General features: G+C 67.5%; 1 protein-coding gene across 2 annotated transcripts in view; it reads left to right on the top strand.

The window, feature by feature from the left end:
- The first annotated feature begins 5,821 nt into the window (after window positions 1–5,821).
- The window catches only part of NUDCD3 (NudC domain containing 3), a 35,079-nt gene continuing 21,140 nt past the window's right edge, over window positions 5,822–19,760 (top strand). For both annotated transcript variants that reach the window (XM_068156678.1, XM_068156677.1), the window contains exons 1-2: window positions 5,822–6,077; window positions 8,409–8,689. In XM_068156678.1, coding sequence (XP_068012779.1) covers window positions 5,880–6,077; window positions 8,409–8,689 — 479 coding nt within the window. In that variant the 5' untranslated portion in view covers window positions 5,822–5,879. The remainder of the gene's footprint in view (window positions 6,078–8,408; window positions 8,690–19,760) is intronic.

Here is a 19,760-nt window from a genome sequence, read left to right as displayed (position 1 = left end):
GCTGCTCCTCCAGCAGGCTGCAGCTGTGGTGCCTCCATCACACCCTTGTGGCTGTCCTCAGAGGAGAAGCTCACCCCTGATGGTAGCAGCCCGCCCCTGATGGTAGCAGCCCACCCCTGATGGTAGCAGCCCTGCCTCCAACTCTGCAGCCTCCCACCACACCGGGAGAGCACAGCTGGAGGGGCAGGGTCTGGGAGCTGGGAAAGGAGCTCCCAGGCTACCTGTGGAGTTACCTGAGTGCTGGGTTGGGCTTAGGGGCAGGGCAGAGCATGGAGTCCTGGAGTCATGGATTGGTTTGGGTGGGAAGGGACCTTCCAAGCTCATCCAGCCCAACCCAGCAGGGACATCCCCAGGCAGAGCAGGCTGCTCACAGCCCCAAACAACCTGCCCTGGGATGGTGCCAGCCTTGGGGCAGCTCCCAGCTCTCTGGGCAGCCTGGGCCAGGCTCTGCCCACCCTCAGTGCCAAACATTTCTCCCTCTCTCAAGGTGCTGCTCTCTCAGGGGAAACCAGGGTTCCATTCATCCATCCACCCCAGCCCAGGTGCACACAGAGCTGGATCTTGGCCACCTGGGCACTCCCTGCCTCATCTTCAGCTGCTGCCAACAGCACCCCCAGGGCCCTCTCTGCTCAGCAGCTTTCCTGTCACACTGCATCCTGCAGAGCAGCACCGTGCCAGGCCCTGCCCCCAGGGGCTTTGTTTGGCGTTTGGGTGGGGACTGAGGGCAGCAAGAGCAGGAGCCCCTGCACCAGCACTGCCCAGGGAGCGCCCGGGGGGGCAAGGAGGGCAGCAGCAGCCTGGCCTGGAGCAGCAGTGGGGTGGGCAGCAGGAGCAGGGCAGGGAGTGTGCCCCTGGGCTGGGCACTGGGGAGGCCACAGCTGGAAGCCTGGGGTCAGGGTTGGGCTCTGACTGCCAGAAGGACTTTGAGGGCTGGAGCAGGGCCAGAGAAGGGCAACAGAGCTGGGGAAGGGTCTGGAGAGCAGGGCTGGGGAGGAGCAGCTGAGGGAGCTGCTAGAGGGGTCAGGACCTGACTCTTCTCTCAGCCAGCAAGGGACAGGAAGAGAGGAAATGGCCTGAGATTGCCCCAGGGGAGGTTCAGGATGGCCATGAGGAACAATTCCTTCACCCAGAGGGTCACTGGGCACTGGCCCAGGCTGTGCAGGGAGGTGCTGGAGTCGTCATCCCTGGAGGTGTTGGATGAGGAGCTCAGGGCCATGCTCCCAGAGCTGTGCATGGTTCTGGGTGGGCTCCACCACCTCAAGGCTTTTCCCACCAGGTGATTCTCTGCTCCCTGCTGGCTTTCCTGGTCTCAGCCTTTCAAGAGCTTCTCCTGCTCGTGGGGAAAGATGCTACAATGGCTGAGACCCAGCCCCAGCAGCAGCTCAGGGCAACCCTGCTGCCCAGGGGCTGGCCAAAGGTGTTCCAACGGGCAAGATGGGAGTGGGGGAAGAGCCAGGAGAGTCCAGACCTGTGAGGCCAACCTCAGGGCCTGGAGGAAGGAGGGAGGTCAGGCTGGGTGCTGTGGCAGGCATGCAGCTGACAGGGTGGTCACCAGGGGCTCCCCAAGGGAAGGTCCTGCTCAGCTACGTGGAGAACAGCACCGTAGCAGTGGTGCTGCTGCTGCCAGGGGCACCTCAGAGCTTCAGGGTGTCAGGGGAAGGGCAGTGCCTGTGACAAGTGGTCAGTGAGGACCCCCAACCTTGAGGGGTGTCCCTGGGAGGTGGTGGGCAGGACCTTGCTGTGACTGTGTGACCCCAAGAGGACTGGGAATGGCCTGCAGGACAGGACTCCATCCACACCCCAGGGAGCTCAGGGCTCGTGGTCACAGATGGTGACCACCAGCAAGGTCTCCAGAGCGAGGTGCCCCATGGGCTGGAGGTCTGTCAGGGAGGAACAGCATGGCTCAGGCTGGGAGGGACCCCAGAGCTCATCTCTAACCCACTGCCATGGGCAGGGACACCTCCCAGCCAGACGTGGCTGCCCTCATCCAGCCGAGCCTTGAGCACCTCCAGGGAGGGGGCAGGGAGGGGGCTCCTGTCCCTCAGCTCCCCAGAAGGCTCCAGTGCTGCTGTCTGGGGGGACACCTGCCCCACTGCCCCTCACTGCATCCTTCTGGAGCAGCCCCTCAAGCCCTGGCACTGGGGGTGCCCCAGGGGGGTCCTGACTGCACAGCTGCAGCCAGGCTGCTTCCCGAAGGATCCAGGACCTGCCTCAGCCCCAGGCTGTGGAGCTGTGCTGGGACTTGGCCAGAGAGAGCTGAGCTGTAGGCAGCTGCTGGCTGCTGATCTGCTTCTGTTCTCACTGCCACCCTCACCCCCCACTGCTGCTCTTGCCCTGCCCAAGGTGCAGCCAGAGGGAGGGTCCCTGCCTGCAGCTCCCTCCCTGTCCATCACCAGCTGGATCTGGGCCTTTGTGGCTGTGGCAGGGAGGCAAAGCTGGCTGCAGAGCTGAGCGTGGCAGGGCCTGGGCAGGGCTCTGCAGCCAGCCCTGGCCCTGCTGGAGGGGACACCAGGAGTGTCCAGCACCACAGCCTTGCAGACCTTGTTGTGGGGGTATGTGCCCCCCCAGCCGTGTCTGTGTCCCAGGGGCTCTGCTGCTGCTCTGCCTGTGGGGCTGTGTCCATGAGTCCTGCAGGGCTCTGTCTGTCCTGGCTGCCAAGGGGCTGCTTCCCCTGGGGAAGGGGACAGGGGAGGGGGAGGGGGAGGCCTGCCCTAAAGGCTGGCAGTGACTCGGCCCTGGGGGGTTTGGGCTGCTGAAGGTGCCAGAGCCACAGGGCTGCCACAACTGCTGGGGGGTCCTGGGGTGCCTCCCTCCCGCCAGGAGTGCCCAGGCTGTGGGCAAGGGCTGCTCCAGCAGCGGGCACAGGGTGGCTGCACCTGGAAGAGAGACAGGAGCCAGGGCAGGGGGTCACCTCTGCTCCTCCCCCAGAGGGTCCCCAGGCTGCAGGGTCAGCCCCTGCCCAGGGGGCAGGTTTGGGCAGTACAAGAGGCTGCAGGGGCTCGGGGGGGGCCTCGGGGCTGTGTGGGAGCAGCTGCCATGGTGGCAGTGCCAGGATGTGCCCTGGCTGTTGCCTGCTAAGGACTCGCTGGGGGCTCCCAGGAGGGGATGTGGGGGCTCCACCTGTTCCCTTCAGTTCAGCCTCCCAGCTTCTCCTGGGGAGGGAAAGGGTTAAGGGGGGCTGGGAGCTTCCCAGCTCTTTCACTCTGTCAGGGCCTTTGCTCTGCTCCCAAAGTTGGGCTATCTCTGGCATCAGTGGCACTCTGCACAGAGTCCCAGGCTGCAGCAGTGGGGGCAGGCTGCTCACAGGAGGGGGAGCTGGCCCACTGGATGCAGGGGGAAGGTCCATGGTGCAGCTCTGCCAGCGAGAATGTGGCTGAGAACCCCTGGCAGTGGATCCCAGGGGCCCCCAGCCCGGATGCCAGCACTGAGGAGTTGCTCTCTCGGCAGTTAGGAATCTCTGGACCTGTAGAATCTCCTCCTGGAGGAGTCCAACTTTGCAGAGAGCAGATGCCAGCAGAGCGCTCCCACGAGCAGCTCAGGGACAGCCATGACCTGCGAGCATCCCAAAGCCTGCAGCATCCCAAAGCCCATCCCAAAGCCTGCAGCATCCCAAAGCCTGCAGCATCCCAAAGCCAGCAGCATCCCAAAGCCCATCCCAAAGCCTGCAGCATCCCAAAGCCTGCAGCATCCCAAAGCCTGCAGCATCCCAAAGCCTGCAGCATCCCAAAGCCTGCAGCATCCCAAAGCCCATCCCAAAGCCTGGAGCATCCCAAAGCCCTGAGCATCCCAAAGCCCATCCCAAAGCCTGGAGCATCCCAAAGCCCTGAGCATCCCAAAGCCCATCCCAAAGCCTGCAGCATCCCAAAGCCTGGCGCATCCCAAAGCCTGGAGCATCCCAAAGCCTGCAGCATCCCAAAGCCCATCCCATCCCAAAGCCTGGCCCATCCCAAAGCCCCAGGCCTCGCTGCGGCCCTGCAGCCGGCGTGACCAGGACCCCCCTGGCCTGGCCTCTGCATCAGCCCCAAGGCCTCGGCACGGCAGCGAGGCCTGGCACCCCCAGCCTGGCACCCCCGCCCTGGCACCCCCAGCCTGGCACCCCCCGCCCCGGCACCCCCAGCCCGGCACCCCCAGCCTGGCACCCCCACCCCGGCACCCCCAGCCTGGCACCCCCGCCCTGGCACCCCCAGCCTGGCACCCCCGCCCCGGCACCCCCAGCCCGGCACCCCCGTCCCGGCACCGACACCGACACCGGGCAGCACTGCGGTGTGCGGGGCGGGCAGGGAGCGCAGACAGCGTTAAGAGCCGGCAGAGGCTGCTGCCGGCAGACAGAGAAGCCCCAGCCTGGGGCAGCTGCGGCCAGGTCTGCGCTGCCCAGCCCGGCGCTGCCCAGGTCTGTGCTGCCCAGGTCTGTGCTGCCCAGCCCGGCGCTGCCCCGCGGGAGGCCCTGCCTCGCCGCTGTGGCCTTCAGGCCCTGCCTCGCCGCTGTGGCCTGCGCGCGGCAGCAGAGGCCCAGCGCCGGCAGGAGCCCTGCGGCGCCTCAGCCCTAGGCGCGGAGCTGCCCCGGGGCTGCCTCCCCCCCCGCGCCGGGCCCGGCCGCCATGCGCCCTCGTGCGCCACTTCCCCTTCCGCCCCGCCAGGGCTCCTGCTCTGCTGGGGCCATGGCGCCCCCTGGCGGCTCGCAGCAGCCACCGCCGCCCGCGCTCTGCCCCCGAGCAAACGGCACCCAACCAAGGGACACCGGCACCGGGGGCTCTAGCGTGGGGCCGGGAAGCCATCGCCGTTCCTGGCGTGGGGAATGCTGGCGGTGGTTGGGGCAGGACCCAGCGGGAGGGCGGCCATGGGGACGGACCCCCCCCGAGCACTGTCCCAAAGCTTCCCCACCCTGACCCACCGCCGTGGCAGGGACAACTCCTTATGCTTCTGCCCGCCCGGTAACCCCCAACTGCCTGCCGGGCACAGAATCACGGAGTCCCAGCATGGAGGGGTTGGAAGTGACCTGCAGAGCTCACCCAGCCCAGGCCCTGCTCCAGCAGGGCACCCACAACAGCTTGCCCAGGGGCACAGTGCCCAGGGGGGGTTGGAAGCTCTCCAGAGCAGACTCCACAACCTCTCTGGGCAGCCTGCTCCAGGCCTCCAGCACCCTCACACCAAACTACTTTCTCCTCCTCTCCAGCTGGCATCTCCTGGCTGCCACTTTCTGCCCCTTGCCCTGGCCCTGGGCACCACTCAGCAGAGCCTGGCCCCAGCCTCTTGCCCCCCCCAGCTCCTTCAGCTCTTGCTGAGCATTGCTCAGCTGCCCTCTGGGGCTGCTCTTCTGCAGGCTCTCAGCCCCAGGGCTCTCAGCCTTTGCTGCTGCCAGAGCTGCTCCAGGCCCCTCAGCAGCTTCCCAGCCTGCCCTGGACTCTCCCCAGCCCTTCCCAGGCTCTGCAAGTGGGGAGCCCAGAGCTGGAGCCAGGAGTGCAGCTGTGGCCTCCCCAGGGCAGGGCAGAGGGGCAGGAGAGCCTCCCTTGCCCTGCTGCCCACACTCCCCCTCGGGAGATCATTATCCTCTCTCTGGGGGAGCAGTGTCCCCGGGGTGCTGAGCGGAGCAGGGCTCCCATGGGCGCCGCTGTGGGCGCTGGGCTGCTCGGGGGGGGGGGGCGCAGAGGGAGGAGCAGGAGGGAGCGCTGCGGGGTGCGGGGGGGGGTTGGGCGCTCCGGTGCCGGCCTCGGGGCCGGGGGCGCCGCGGAACCTCTGTTCGTGGGGCGGGTTGCGGGCGGGCCGGCGCGCGGGGCGCGGGGCAGGGCGCGGGGCGGAAGCGGAGGCGGAAGGGGCCGGCGCGAGCGCACCGGAAGCGGGCCCGGGGGCCGTCGCCGTGACAGCCGGGGCCGGGAGCCGCCATGGAGCCCGCGGCCACGCTCACCGACATGTACGACCAGGCGCTGCTGGGCATCCTGCAGCACGTCGGCAACGTGGAGGAGTTCCTGCGCGTCCTCTTCGGCTTCCTCTACCGCAAGACCGACTTCTACCGGCTGCTGCTGCGGCCCGGAGACCGCCTGGGCTTCCCGCCCGGCGCGGCACAGGCCATGACCCTGCAGGTACCTGCTGCTCCCGCGCGGGGCTGCCGAGCCTTGGCGAGCGGTGGCGGTGGCGGGGCCCGGCCGCGCCGGCTGCCGGTGGGAGGCGGAGGTCCCGGCGGCCGCTGCCTTCCCCGGGCTGCCGCTGCCGTCCCCGGGCTGCCGCTGCCGTCCCCGGGCTGCCGCTGCCGTCCCCGGGCTGCCGCTGCCGTCCCCGGGCTGCCGCTGCCGTCCCCGGGCTGCCGCTGCCGTCCCCGGGCTGCCGCTGCCGTCCCCGGGCTGCCGCTGCCGTCCCCGGGCTGCCGCTGCCGTCCCCGGGCTGCCGCTGCCGTCCCCGGGCTGCCGCTGCCGTCCCCGGGCTGCCGCTGCCGTCCCCGGGCGGCCGCTGCCGTCCCCGGGCGGCCGCTGCCGTCCCCGGGCGGCCGCTGCCGTCCCCGGGCGGCCGCTGCCGTCCCCGGGCGGCCGCTGCCGTCCCCGGGCGGCCGCTGCCGTCCCCGGGCGGCCGCTGCCGTCCCCGGGCGGCCGCTGCCGTCCCCGGGCGGCCGCTGCCTTCCCCGGGCGGCCGCTGCCTTCCCCGGGCGGCCGCTGCCTTCCCCGGGCGGCCGCTGCCTTCCCCGGGCGGCCGCTGCCTTCCCCGGGCGGCCGCTGCCTTCCCCGGGCGGCCGCTGCCGTGCCCGGGCCGCACCAGCCGTGTTTGCCTCCGCCGAGCCGTGACCCCGCGGCCGGGCGCAGCTCGCCAGGCTCTGCTCTGGGACGGCTGCGGTAGAGATGCGGGAGGGGGAGAACGGGAGCGGGGCCCGGGCAGCATCGCAGCCCCCCGGTACCGGCCTCGCCCGCAGCGGGGGCGGAGGAGGCGTCCCGGCAGGTCGGCTGGGAAGGGTCGCCCCTGGAGGGTGAGGAGCCCTGGGGGCAGGTAGGGACTGCCGGAGTCCCACGGCGAGAGCCGGAGCGCCCCGGCTGGTGAGGGCAGCCGGCGGCACGGGGCCGGGGCAGGACCCTGGGGAGCTGCTGCCTTGAGCTGGGAGCGCAGGGAGCGCAGGGAGCCCTGTGCGGGGCGGCCAGGGGCAGGCAGGGAGCGCAGGGAGCCCTGTGCGGGGCGGCCAGGGGCAGGCAGGGAGCCCTGTGCGGGGCGGCCAGGGGCAGGCAGGGAGTGCAGGGAGCGCTGTGCGGGGCGGCCAGAGGCAGGCAGGGCCCCGGGAGCCCTGCGGGTAGCTGCTCCGGGCTTTGCTCCGGGGCTGGGGCTGGAGCTGGGGCTGGGGCTGCCGCTGGCCCTCCCTGACCCAGGGCTGCTCTGCTCTGTCATTATTAGCAGGGAGCAATCAAGCTCCTAAAGCCAGGGGTGAGGCTGTGCTCAGCCCTCTGCTCAGGCTGGTGGCAGCTCCCTGCCCTCCCCCTTGCAGTGGCTGATGGCATGAGAAAGTCCTGGGGCAGCCCTCACTGTGGGGTGAGTGGGGGACCCAGAGGGGTCTCGGGCTGCAGAGGGCAGTGATGGTGGAAGACCTTCCTCGTGTCCTCCTGGAGACTGTTTTGAGGGCCGAGGCTTCAGCCACAAGGAGCTGTGTCTGAGGGGTGGTTTGGGAGGGCCTGGCTTGGTTGCAACCCAGTTTGAAGGCTCTGCATGGGGCTGGCCTGAGCTTGGCCTTTGGCTGGGGCTGGCCTGAGCTTGGCCTTTGGCTGGGGAGAAGGAGCTGGGAGCTGGCTGCTGCCTGCTGGGGGCTGGCTGCTGGGGGCTGGGTGGTGAGTAGAAGTAACTGCAAAGGAGGCAGCAAACAGAGTGGGTTGGCTGGAAGGAACCTGCAGGCCTGGCTGGCCCTGGCTGCTGGAGGCCTGGGCAGTGACCTGGTTGCCTGCCACACCTCTGGCTGTTCTCTGCACCAGTGCATGGCTGTGGCCTGAATCAGGCAGCTCTGAGGTGACTCTGCTTGCTCTGCTCAGCTGAGTGAGCTCCCAGGCTGTCTGAGCTCAGCCAGCACCAGGCAAGCTGTCCCACAGCTTCCCCTGCTGCAGCTCATCCTGCTGGGGCCCTGGAGGTTTGGTCTGAGCTGTGGGCTTGCAGGGGAGCCTGGGATGCTGGCAAGGGGAGGCTGGGGGGGGGGGATGGCTCCCCTGGAGTCCTCTCCCTGCCAGGAGCAGGAGCTCAGTGCTGTCCTGTCCCTGGGGCAGCCCTTCCTGGGCTGATGTGAGCTCAGCTGCCAGGGCCTGACCCGAGGCTGGTTTCAGAACAGCTGCCAGGGGCTCAGGCTCTGGGGTGCTGAGCATGGCTGTGGCACTTCTGGCTGCTTTGGTTGCAGAGTGAGGGGGGCAGGGCCTGGGGGCACATCGCTGACCTCTCCTTTGCCGCTTCCCCTTCAGGCCTTCAGAGCCTTCGACCGCATGGCCAGGCAGGACGACGAGAGGAGGCGCCAGGAGCTGGAGGCCAAGCTCAGGAAGAAGGAGGAGGAAGAGGAGGCTGCTGCAGATGCTGAGAGGGTGAAGCTGTCCCCAGCAGCCCAGGAGATCGAGGTGGAGACGACAGTGGAGCCCAGCGCGGCGCCGGCCGGGGCTGGGGACGCCCCGGAGCTGGCTGCGGGCCCGGAGCCCCTGGGGGCTGCTGCCCAGCCCCAGCCCCAGCCCCAGCCCCCACAGCTGCCCACGTAAGGCTCTTGCTTTCCCTTGGCCAAGCCCTGCAGGGGGGTCTCTGTCTTGGCTTCTCAGGGGGTTGTCCTCCTCTGGGGGCACTCTGGGCAGGGGTCTGGGTGAGCCCCAGGGGAGGGCAGGGTCTGGTGCCCCGGGGGGGCTTTGGTGGTTCCCTGCTGGCACATCCCTGGGGCAGTCCTTGCAGAGCTGGTCTGGTCTGTGTGGCTCCTCCTGGTGTCCCTGCTGTGGTGCAGCTGGGCTGATGTCACAGCTCTGTCTGCTGGTCCTGTCTGGCACTGCCCTGGGGGGTGGCACCATCCTGTGAGCCTTTTGTGGCAGACAGGCAGGGCCAGCAGCCAGCCTGCAGCTCCCACAGCACCTGCCTGGGGGTGCAGCCAGGCCTGGCTGTGTGGCAGCAGACACAGGCAGCACAAACTGGGTCCAGAGACCTGCAGAGGCCTCTGGGCCAGCTCAGAGCAGGGCTGGCTTTGGAGCTCAGTCGAGGGCTGTAGAGTTTCCCCTTCTGCTGTGCTCCTTCAGCAGCCTCCCCAGCTGCAAGCAGGGCTGGGCAGCCTTGGTTTGCACAAAGCTCTTCTTGTTCAAAGCCCTTTGAGGGTGTCTGGGACTGACCCAGTTCATCCCTGAGCAGCTGGCAGTGAGCCCCAGAGGGTGCCACAGCCTCTGAGTCCTTTCCCTGGGGTCCTCTGCAGGCTTTGGTTGTCCTTCCTGGGCCACCTTGGCTGTGGCACATCCCTGTCTCCTCCTGGCTTTCTTGGTGTCTCTCTTGGCCAGAGCCCCACACTGTGGCCAAGCCACCCCCAGTGCTCACAGCTGGGGCTGTGCTGTGCTCTCTCCCTGCTGGCCTGGGCTGCCCACTCCTGTCCTCTGGGCTGCTTTTACTCCAGTGGTGACAATAAGCTGCTGGGAGGCCTGGCCTGGCCCTGAGGGGTGGAGAGGATGTGCAGCTAAGACCTGAATGGTTGGCAGCCCTTGGTGTGGGGCAGGGGTGGTCTGGGGGCCAGGGTGTGCAGTGGGATGCTGGATGGCAGCAGTGGGGCACTCAGAGCCTGCAGCTTGAGCACAGAGGAGGAGCTGAGCCATGGGGTGAAAGGGGAAGGGTTCTGCCCAGCCAAGGCCCCTGCTGAGTACCTGAGGAGGGGAGGAGGAGCAGGGCTGGTGCTTAGCTCAACCCATCTGAGGCACATCCTGCAGGAGGAAAATGAGCCAGAAGCCAAAAATGAGATCACCTGAAGCAGCCACATCCTGCTGCCTGTGCTGGAGCTGTGACAGGAGGCTTGTCCCCAGGGCTGTCACTCTGACCCCTCTGCCAGCACAGAACCAGCAGCCAGCCAAAGCCCTGGCAGGGCAGGCAGGGCTGCTCCCTGTGTTTCCAGGCCAGCTTTAGCCCCCAGAGGGAGGAGGAGGAGAGGCTCAGGGCCCCCACAGAGATGTTGAAGAGTTGGGGCTGTCCAGTCTGAAGGAGAGAAGGCTCCAGGGAGACCTCAGAGCAGCCTCCCAGTGCCTGAAGGGCTCTAGGAGAGCTGGGGAGGGACTCTGCACAAGGGCTGGGAGTGCCAGGCCCAGGGACAGTGGTGTGAAACTGGAGCAGGGCAGAGTTAGGTTGGGCAGCAGGAGGAGTTCTGCACCATGAGGGTGGTGAGACCCTGGAACAGGCTGCCCAGGGCTGTGCTGGAGGCCCCATCCCTGCAGCCACTCAGGATCAGGCTCAAGGTGGCCCTGGGCAGCCTGATCCAGGGGCAGGGGAGGTGAACAAGATGACCTTGGAAGGTCTCTTTCAGCCCAGTGCCAGCTGTGGAGCTGGGAGCTGAGGCTGCCCTGGACTTGTGCCCCTGCAGTCCTTGCTTGCTGTGCTCTTGCCTCATACCTTTTGGCTGTGTGGAGCTCTGGCAGGCTGCAGGCTCCTGGGTGCTGTTCTGCAGCCTGCAGAAGTGACACTGAATGCAGAACACATCTGTGCTGCTCTGTGACAAGGAGCAGAACCTCACCCCAGGAAGGCTCCAGGCTGGGGGCAGAGCTGCTGCAAAGTGCCCAGCAGGAAAGGCCCTGGGGGTGCTGGGTGCCAGCAGCAGGAGAGCAGCCAGGGAGTGCCCAGGGGGGCAAGGAGGGCAGCAGCAGCCTGGCCTGGAGCAGCAGTGGGGTGGGCAGCAGGAGCAGGGCAGGGAGTGTGCCCCTGGGCTGGGCACTGGGGAGGCCACAGCTGGAAGCCTGGGGTCAGGGTTGGGCTCTGACTGCCAGAAGGACTTTGAGGGCTGGAGCAGGGCCAGAGAAGGGCAAGAGAGCTGGGGAAGGGTCTGGAGAGCAGGGCTGGGGAGGAGCAGCTGAGGCAGCTGGGGGGGTTGAGGCTGGGGCAGAGGAGGCTGAGGGAGAGCTCATTGCTCTCTGCAGCTCCTGAGAGGAGGCTGGAGCCAGGTGGGGGCTGGGCTCTGCTCCCTAGGAACAAGTGATGGGAGGAGAGGAAATGGCCTCAGGGTGCCCCAGGGGAGGCTCAGGTTGGCCATGAGGAACAATTTCCTCCTGGGAAGGTTTGTCCAGGCCTGTCCCAGGCTGCCCAGGGCAGTGGTGCAGCCCCCAGCCCTGGAGGGGTTCCAGAGCCCTGGAGCTGTGGTGCTGAGGGCCATGGGGGGGTGGTGCTGAGGGCCATGGGGGGGTGGTGCTGGGGCAGTGCAGGGCTCAGGGCTGGCCTCAATGATCTCAAGGCAAGGAAGCCACTTCAGCAGAGCCCAGCTGCCTACCTCCCACTGTTCCTTCTCCTCCTCTGCTGCTCCCTGCTGCCCCAGGCGCTGCGGTGGGACAGGATCCTCCCCCCCGGCAGCGCTGTGTGGGGAAGGGGCTGGCTGCAGAGCCCCCCCGGCAGGGCTGTGAGGGGAAGGGGCTGGCTGCAGAGCCCCCCCGGCAGGGCTGTGAGGGGAAGGGGCTGGCTGCAGAGCCCCCCCCGGCAGGGCTGTGTGGGGAAGGGGCTGGCTGCAGAGCCCCCCCGGCAGGGCTGTGAGGGGAAGGGGCTGGCTGCAGAGCCCCCCCCGGCAGGGCTGTGTGGGGAAGGGGCTGGCTGCAGAGCCCCCCCGGCAGGGCTGTGTGGGGAAGGGGCTGGCTGCAGAGCCCCCCCGGCAGGGCTGTGGGGAAGGGGCTGGCTGCAGAGCCCCCCCGGCAGGGCTGTGAGGGGAAGGGGCTGGCTGCAGAGCCCCCCCCGGCAGGGCTGTGTGGGGAAGGGGCTGGCTGCAGAGCCCCCCCGGCAGCGCTGCTGGCTCGAAGTAGGACAAAGGCAAAGGGCTTCAGTTGCCTTCCGCACCCCTAGGGGGCACTGCAGCCCCCCGAAAGCAGCGGGGAGCAGGAGGAGGCAGCCCCAGCCCCTGACCCCCTTGCCCTGGCTGCTTCCTGCTGCACAGTCCCAGCCCAGCTCCCCCCCCCCAGGGGCTCCAGCCCAGCTCCCCCCCCAGGGGCTCCAGCCCTGCTTCCCCACCCCCCCAGGGGCTCCAGCCCTGCTTCCCCACCCCCCCAGGGGCTCCAGCCCTGCTTCCCCACCCCCCCAGGGGCTCCAGCCCTGCTTCCCCACCCCCCCAGGGGCTCCAGCCCTGCTTCCCCACCCCCCCAGGGGCTCCAGCCCTGCTTCCCCACCCCCCCAGGGGCTCCAGCCCTGCTTCCCCACTCCCCCAGGGGCTCCAGCCCTGCTCCCCCAGGGGCTCCCCCGCCAGGGGCTGAGCTCTGGCAGCAGGGCTGCAAGGAGGGAGCTGGGGAGGGAAAGGCTTTTCCAGCTCCTTCCTTTCCCCCACCCCCAGGCAGGAAGCAAGGCCTTTGCCAGCAGCATCTCCATCAAGGCTGCCTCATTCTGCCACCCTGCCTGCTCCTGGAATGTAGGGCAGGGAGCAGCCCAGAGCAGCTCCCAGCTCAGCCTTCGCTGGGGGCACTGTGGGGCACAGCCAGGCCTGGCTGCTGCCTTGGGGCTTCCTCTGGGGGGGCACAGCTGAAGCAGGGCAGCTCTGTGGGTGCTGAGGGGCCAGGCAGGGTGGCAGTGCTGGCTCTCCAGGCCCCTGCCTGCAGGTGGGGAAGCTCCTGTGTGTCTGTGGGTGGTGAGCAGGGCTGAGGTCTGGGGGGGGAAGGGGTCTGGCAGCAGTGGCATCTCTGGAGGCCTGTTGCTCAGGGGGGCATGGATGCCCCCTCCCTGGAGATGCCAAAGGCCAGGCTGGCTGAGCTCTGGGGGGAGGTGGCCCTGCCCATGACCTGGCTGATCTTTGAGGCTCCTTCCCATCCATCCATGCCACAGCCCTGGCCCTGGGAGGCTTTGTGGAGGCCCAGCCTGAGAGCCATCACCCCAAGCATTCCCTGTTGCAGCCTGTCCCAGGACAGGCAGGGGAAGGGAGGGAGCCTGTGCATGCTCCTGGGCTGCCCTGCTTGGCAGCACCCAGCCAAGAATGGGTTGGGTTGGAAGGGAGCTCAGAGGCCACCCAGCTCCAGCCTGCAGGAGCACTCCCCCCTGGCCCAGGCTGCTGCAGGCCTCCTCCAGCCTGGCCCCCAAGTGGTTGATGTCCCTGTGGGTTTTCCTGCTGAGCTCACTGCAGAGGCTCTGCTGCTCCTCCAGCCTGCCCCAGAAAGGTCCTGATCCATAGCTGGAGGGATCCTGTCCTGGTTCTGCTCCCTGCTGCCAGCTGCTCAGAGGAATATCCCCAGTGTGCCTGGGGCCTGGCACCAGCAGGGGCCTGGCACCAGCAGGAGCCTGGCACCAGCAGGAGCTCCAAGAACGGCCTGACCTGGTCCAGCCCAGCTCCATCTGGCCTCAGATCCTGTCTGCATCCATGGCAGATGCTTGAGGAAGAGGAGAACAGAACAAGTGTGTGGGGATGCTTCCTCCAGGGCTGCTTCCTCCATGTCCTCGTGGCCTTGAGCCAGAGGGAGCCCCTGGTGTCCTGTGCCTCTGGCTGCCTGAGGAGCTCCTGGCTGAGGAGAGAGCTCCTTTCCCACCTGAGGTCTCCACAGCAGGTCCTGCAGCACCATCAGCTGTGGCTTTGTGTTCCTCTGCAGCTGGAGAGTGAGTGAGTGAGTGAGGGCTTCCCCCTGGCCCAGCAGGAGCAGGGCAGGGAGTGTGCCCCTGGGCTGGGCACTGGGGAGGCCACAGCTGGAAGCCTGGGCTCAGGGTTGGGCTCTGACTGCCAGAAGGACTTTGAGGGCTGGAGCAGGGCCAGAGAAGGGCAAGAGAGCTGGGGAAGGGTCTGGAGAGCAGGGCTGGGGAGGAGCAGCTGAGGGAGCTGGGGGGGTTGAGGCTGGAGCAGAGGAGGCTGAGGGAGAGCTCATTGCTCTCTGCAGCTCCTGAGAGGAGGCTGGAGCCAGGTGGGGGTTGGGCTCTGCTCCCTAGGAACAAGTGATGGGAGGAGAGGAAATGGCCTCAGGTTGCCCCAGGGGAGGCTCAGGTTGGCCATGAGGAACAATTTCCTCCTGGGAAGGTTTGTCCAGGCCTGGCCCAGGCTGCCCAGGGCAGTGGTGCAGTCCCCAGCCCTGGAGGGGTTCCAGAGCCCTGGAGCTGTGGTGCTGAGGGCCATGGGGGGTGGTGCTGAGGGCCATGGGGGGGTGGTGCTGGGGCAGTGCAGGGCTCAGGGTTGGACTCTGTGTCTCTTCCTTCTGGTCCTGCACCATCTTGCCTTGCTCCCTGCTGGTGCCAGGGTGATGAGGACCATCCCTGTGCCCTGTGAGCGTGAAGCCAGCAAAGGTCTCCCCTTCCTGCCCTGTTGCTTTGCCCCTGGGCTGTCCCTGGGCTCTCCATGCTCCCTTCCAGCTTTCCAGGTGGCAGCAGGAGGCTTCTCCCCAGCCTTGCCTCTGGAGGGCCCATGCTGGGCAGAGCCAAGGGGGCAGCCTTGTCCTGTCCTCTGCTGGATCCCTCTGCAGAGCTGCAGCCTTGGCCCTGTCCTGGAGGGCTGTGCCCAGGCTCTGGGAAGCCTCTCTTGATGTCCTCCTTGCCAGATGGAGTCAGAGCCTGATGGAATGGGTTGGCTTGGAAGGGACTTCAGAGCTCATCCACTCCAGCCCCCTGCATGGGCAGGGACACCTCCCACCTGCCCAGGCTGCTCAAGGCCTCATCCAGCCTGGCCTGCAGCACCTCCAGGGAGGGGTAGAGGAATGTTCTCACCATGGAGCAAGGCTGTGGCTTCCCCTAGGTCCAACTCCCTTCTTCCAGAGCTCATTGGGCTGGGGCTCTGGAGCTGGGGCTGAGGTCCTGGCAGCTGCTGAGGAATCAGCCAGGGCCCAGCTGCCAGTCCTGCCCCAGGCTCCTGCCAGGTCAGTGCTGAGATCAGCACAGCAGTGCCAGCTCCCCTGGCACGCTCACAGAGTCTCTGAGGGCCTTGCTTTGTCCTACCAAGGTAACTCAGCTCCCAAATTAGGTCCTGGCACCAAAAATAACTAAATTGAAACCCAGAATTTTTTGTCTCTTGCTGAGCAGCAGCAGCCAGGGCTGGGGCCTGGGGACAGCTTGTGCCTGATTGTGCTCCAGCCAGGCAGGGGCTGTGTGCCTGGGGCAGGAGCAGCTCCCCCAGTGCTGTGCTGCCATGGCCCTGGGGTGCTCTCATCTGGTGGGAGAGGTCATGGAGGGGCAAGAGGCCTCCTTGCCTTGTGCTCCTCAGCTCAGCCCTGGGGTGTTTGTGGCCCTAGCCCCCCTTTGCCAGGGGCTGTGGTTGGAGCCAGCCCAGGGGCTGTGGGTCCATCAGGGGAGACCTCCCAGAGCCTGTGCAGATCCCACAGGACCTTCCCAGCATGTCCTCTGCTCCTTGACCTAATGCCAGTGGCAGTTGTGAAGCCCAGCCCTGTGCTGCTACCCCAGAGCTGTCCTGTCTGGCTTTCCCCTGCACCTGGAACCAAAAGGGGAAGCTAAGAGCTTCCTGAGGAGCCTGGGCTGGGGCAGGGCAGAGCTCTGGGCTGGGGCTGGGGCAGAGCAGAGCTCTGGGCTGGGGCTGGGGCAGGGCAGAGCTCTGGGCTGGGGCTGGGGCAGGGCTGAGCTCTGGGCAGGGGCTGGGGCAGGGCAGAGCTCTGGGCAGGGGCTGGGGCAGAGCAGAGCTCTGGGCTGGGGCTGGGGCAGGGCAGAGCTCTGGGCTGGGGCTGGGGCAGGGCAGAGCTCTGGGCAGGGGCTGGGGCAGGGCAGAGCTCTGGGCTGGCAGGGGCTGGGGCAGAGCAGAGCTCTGGGCTGGCAGGGGCTGGGGCAGAGCAGAGCTCTGGGCTGGCAGGGGCTGGGGCAGAGCAGAGCTCTGGGCTGGCAGGGGCTGGGGCAGAGCAGAGCTCTGGGCTGGCAGGGGCTGGGGCAGGGCAGAGCTCTGGGCTGGGGCAGGGCAGAGCTCTGGGCTGGGGCAGGGCAGAGCTCTGGGCTGGGGCTGGGGCAGGGCAGAGCTCTGGGCTGGGGCAGGGCAGAGCTCTGGGCTGGCAGGGGCTGGGGCAGGGCAGAGTCTGGGCTGGGGCTGGGGCAGAGCAGAGCTCTGGGCAGGGGCTGGGGCAGGGCAGAGCTCTGGGCAGGGGCTGGGGCAGGGCAGAGCTCTGGGCAGGGGCTGGGGCAGGGCAGAGCTCTGGGCTGGGGCTGGGGCAGGGCAGAGCTCTGGGCTGGGGCTGGGGCAGGGCAGAGCTCTGGGCTGGCAGGGGCTGAGGCAGGGCAGAGCTCTGGGCTGGCAGGGGCTGGGGCAGGGCAGAGCTCTGGGCTGGCAGGGGCTGGGGGCACTCCAGCTGCTGGGGTTAGGTGCTTTGGTTGGGCATGGAGGCCCTTCCCCAGAGCCCTTCCCCAGAGCCCTTCCCCAGAGCCCTTCCCCAGAGCCCTTCCCCAGCCCTGGGTGCTGCTGCCCTGGCAGGGGGCTGGGGATGATCTCAGGGGTCCCTTCCAAGCCCTGCAGTCTGATTCCCAGAGAGCTGATGTGGGGCACTGAGGGCTGCAGCCCAGGCTGCCTGGGCCTTGGGTTCTGGGGGTGAGGGCAGGGCTGTGGCTTCTATTCCAGCCTTGGAGGTGCCTGCTTGGGAGCCCAAGGCCATGAGCAACCACTGCTGAACCTCTGTCTGCTTCAGGGGGCAAGGAGACCTTCCCCCTGGGCTGGAAGAAACCCTGAGGGTCAGGAGGGCCTTGAGATCCTCCCCAGGGCCCCCACTGCACTTGGAGCTGGAGCCTGCTGCCAGCCAGAGGGTTCTGGGGTGGCTGAGGGCAGGTGGGGGGGGGACCCTGCTGCTGGAGCTCCATGAGGGAAGGCTTTGGTGTTCTGCTGCCTTCCCCTTTGCCCAAGACTCCTGAGCTGGAGTGCTCCCTGCAGAGGGACCTCTGGCAAGCCCTGGGCTGCTGTGCCCCTCAGGGGTGGGCACTGGCACCAGAGGCACCCTGAGCACATCTGAGATGGCACCAAGCTGTGTGGGCACCCCTGGAGGGGAGAGATCCATCCAGAGGGACCTGGGCAGGCTGCAGAGCTGGGCCCAAGGCAACCTCAGGAAGCTCAACAGTGCAGCTGGGGCAGGGCACAGACCCAGCCTGGGGCAGGAGTGGCTGAGAGCAGCCTGCAGGAGAAGGCCTTGGGGGGGTCAGGTGCTGACAAACTGCCCAGGAGCCAGCACTGGGCCCTGGCAGCCCAGAGCCAGCTGAGTGCTGAGCTGCAGCCAGAGCAGGGAGAGCAGCAGCACAGGGAGGGGATTCTGCCCCTCTGCTCTGCTCTGCCCCCACCTGCAGCACTGCCTCCAGCTCTGGGCCCCAGCACAGGAAGGACCTGGAGCTGCTGGAGAGGCTCCAGAGGAGGCCACCAAGGTGATCAGAGGCTGCAGAAGCTCCCCCGTGGGCCCTGCAGGGGTGGGGGGTGGGGGCACATGTGCAGCAGGCAGGGCTCAGCTTCCACAGGGCCATGGCCCTGCCAGCCCTGCACCTCAGAGCTGGCTCAGGGAAACCAAGCCCAGGGCAGGGCTGTTAGGGGATCATGGAGGGGTTGAGGTTGGATGAGAGCTTAAAGCTCTTTGAGTGCAAAGCAGCACTGCCAGGGCACCCCCAGGGCACCACCTGTGGTCCTCAGCACCACAGCTCCAGGGCTCTGGAACCCTCCAGGGCTGGGGACTGCACCACTGCCCTGGGCAGCCTGGGCCAGGCCTGGACAAACCTTCCCAGGAGGAAATTGTTCCTCATGGCCAACCTGAGCCTCCCCTGGGGCACCCTGAGGCCATTTCCTCTCCTGCCATCACTTGTTCCTAGGGAGCAGAGCCCAACCCCCTCCTGGCTCCAGCCTCCTCTCAGGAGCTGCAGAGAGCAATGAGCTCTCCCTCAGCCTCCTCTGCCCCAGCCTCAACCCCCCCAGCTGCCTCAGCTGCTCCTCCCCAGCCCTGCTCTCCAGACCCTTCCCCAGCTCTCTTGCCCTTCTCTGGCCCTGCTCCAGCCCTCAAAGTCCTTCTGGCAGTCAGAGCCCAACCCTGAGCCCAGGCTTCCAGCTGTGGCCTCCCCAGTGCCCAGCCCAGGGGCACACTCCCTGCCCTGCTCCTGCTGCCCACCCCACTGCTGCTCCAGGCCAGGCTGCTGCTGCCCTCCTTGCCCCCCTGGGCACTCCCTGGCTCCTCTCCAGCTGCTGGCACCCAGCACCCCCAGGGCCCTTCCTGCTGGGCACTTTGCAGCCACTCTGCCCCCAGCCTGGAGCCTTCCTGGGGTGGTTGTGACCCAAGGTCAGGACCCAGCCCTTGGCCTTGTTGAGCCTCATCCCATTGGCCTCACCATGGCTCCAGCCTGGCCAGGACCCTCTGCAGAGCCTCCCAGGCTGCAGCAGATCAGTTCTCACCCAGCCTGATGCCATCTGCAGACTCCCTGAGGTGCCCCAGCCACGTCTGAGAGCCTCCTTTGGGTGAGGCAGGGGACTCCTGCCTGGCTTTCCCTGCTGCTTGCTCAGATCTTCAGCATCACTTCATGAGATCTTTCCCCTCTGGGCAGCCTCTGGAGCTTGAGGAAGGCTCCCTGCAGCTCCTGGGGCCTCTGGCAGTGGTGACAATGCAGAGCTGGGGGCTGCTGTGCTGCCTGCTGGCTCCAGGCCACCCCAGTGCTCTCTGCACTTCCCAGTGTGAGTGGTGGGAGGTCCCCTGGTGGGCTCAGGCTCTCTCCCGTGCCTGGGATGCATTGTGGCCCCCCCTCAATTCCATGCTTGTGCAGGCTGCTGAGCAGGATGCCCTGTGGACAGTTTCAGACCCTTGCCACAAGCCCAGGGGGATGTCTCCACTTGCTCTTCCCTCAGGCACTCCCATCCCTGCCTCCTGCTGGGGCTTGGATGCATCCCTGGGGAGCTGAGTCCCTCCAGGCTGGGAGCTGAGTCCCTCCAGGCTGGGAGGGTTTTGCTGCCTTGAGGAGGGGTGGAAATCCAGGGGGTTCCTCCTTGGGATGGAGGAATCAGAAGGTCCTTTGGGGTGAGGTGGGATGAGGCCCTTCCCACCTCTGCCCCAGCTTTGGTGTTCTTGCACCAAACCCCTCAGTGAGGAGGCTCTCCCAGGCTGTCCTGCTGCTCCTTGGCCCAGACATGGAGCCAGATCCCTCAGGTTCTGCTTCCTGCTCCTGCTCTCTGTGCCAGCTGCTGCTGGGGGGGACAGAAAGGTCTTCAGCTTGAGCTGCTTGTGCACACTGTGCCTTGTGGAGCTGCAGAAGTGCCCAGAAACCTGGGGGGCTGTGGGGCCAGCACAGGGCCTGCCCCCTGCCTGCATGCCAGGGCCAGCTCTGCCTCCTGGAGCCCTCCCTGCAGTTCCTGCTGCCTGCCTGCTGCACTGACCCCAGGCCAGGTGCCCAGCTCTGGGGTGGTGCCAGCACAGCCACGAAGGGGGCAGCCCAGGGCCTGCTAGCCCTTGCTGGGGCATGGCTCAAGGTCCCAACCCCCCCAGAGTGCCACATTTGGAGCAGAAGTAGCCTGAGACAAGACACAGCCCCAGCAGCCCAGGGCAGGCTGTGCCAACCCCCTGCTGAATGCTCTGCCCCCTCCTGCCACCACCTTGCCCAGCTCCAGCAGGCAGCCTGGCATCCAGCAAGGGCAGCAGCACAGGAGCCAGCCTGCACCCTGCTCTGCCTCCAGCTCCTCCTGCTGCTGGGCTCAGGGCTGTCTCCTGCCATGCAGGAGG

This window comes from Melanerpes formicivorus, unplaced genomic scaffold (genome assembly GCF_026170545.1).
Source record: "Melanerpes formicivorus ecotype bairdi unplaced genomic scaffold, bMelFor1.0.p_v2 SCAF_34, whole genome shotgun sequence".
NCBI lineage: Eukaryota > Metazoa > Chordata > Aves > Piciformes > Picidae > Melanerpes > Melanerpes formicivorus.
The sequence above is the reverse complement of the archived record's forward strand: the minus strand, read 5'-3'. Positions and strand labels throughout refer to the sequence as shown.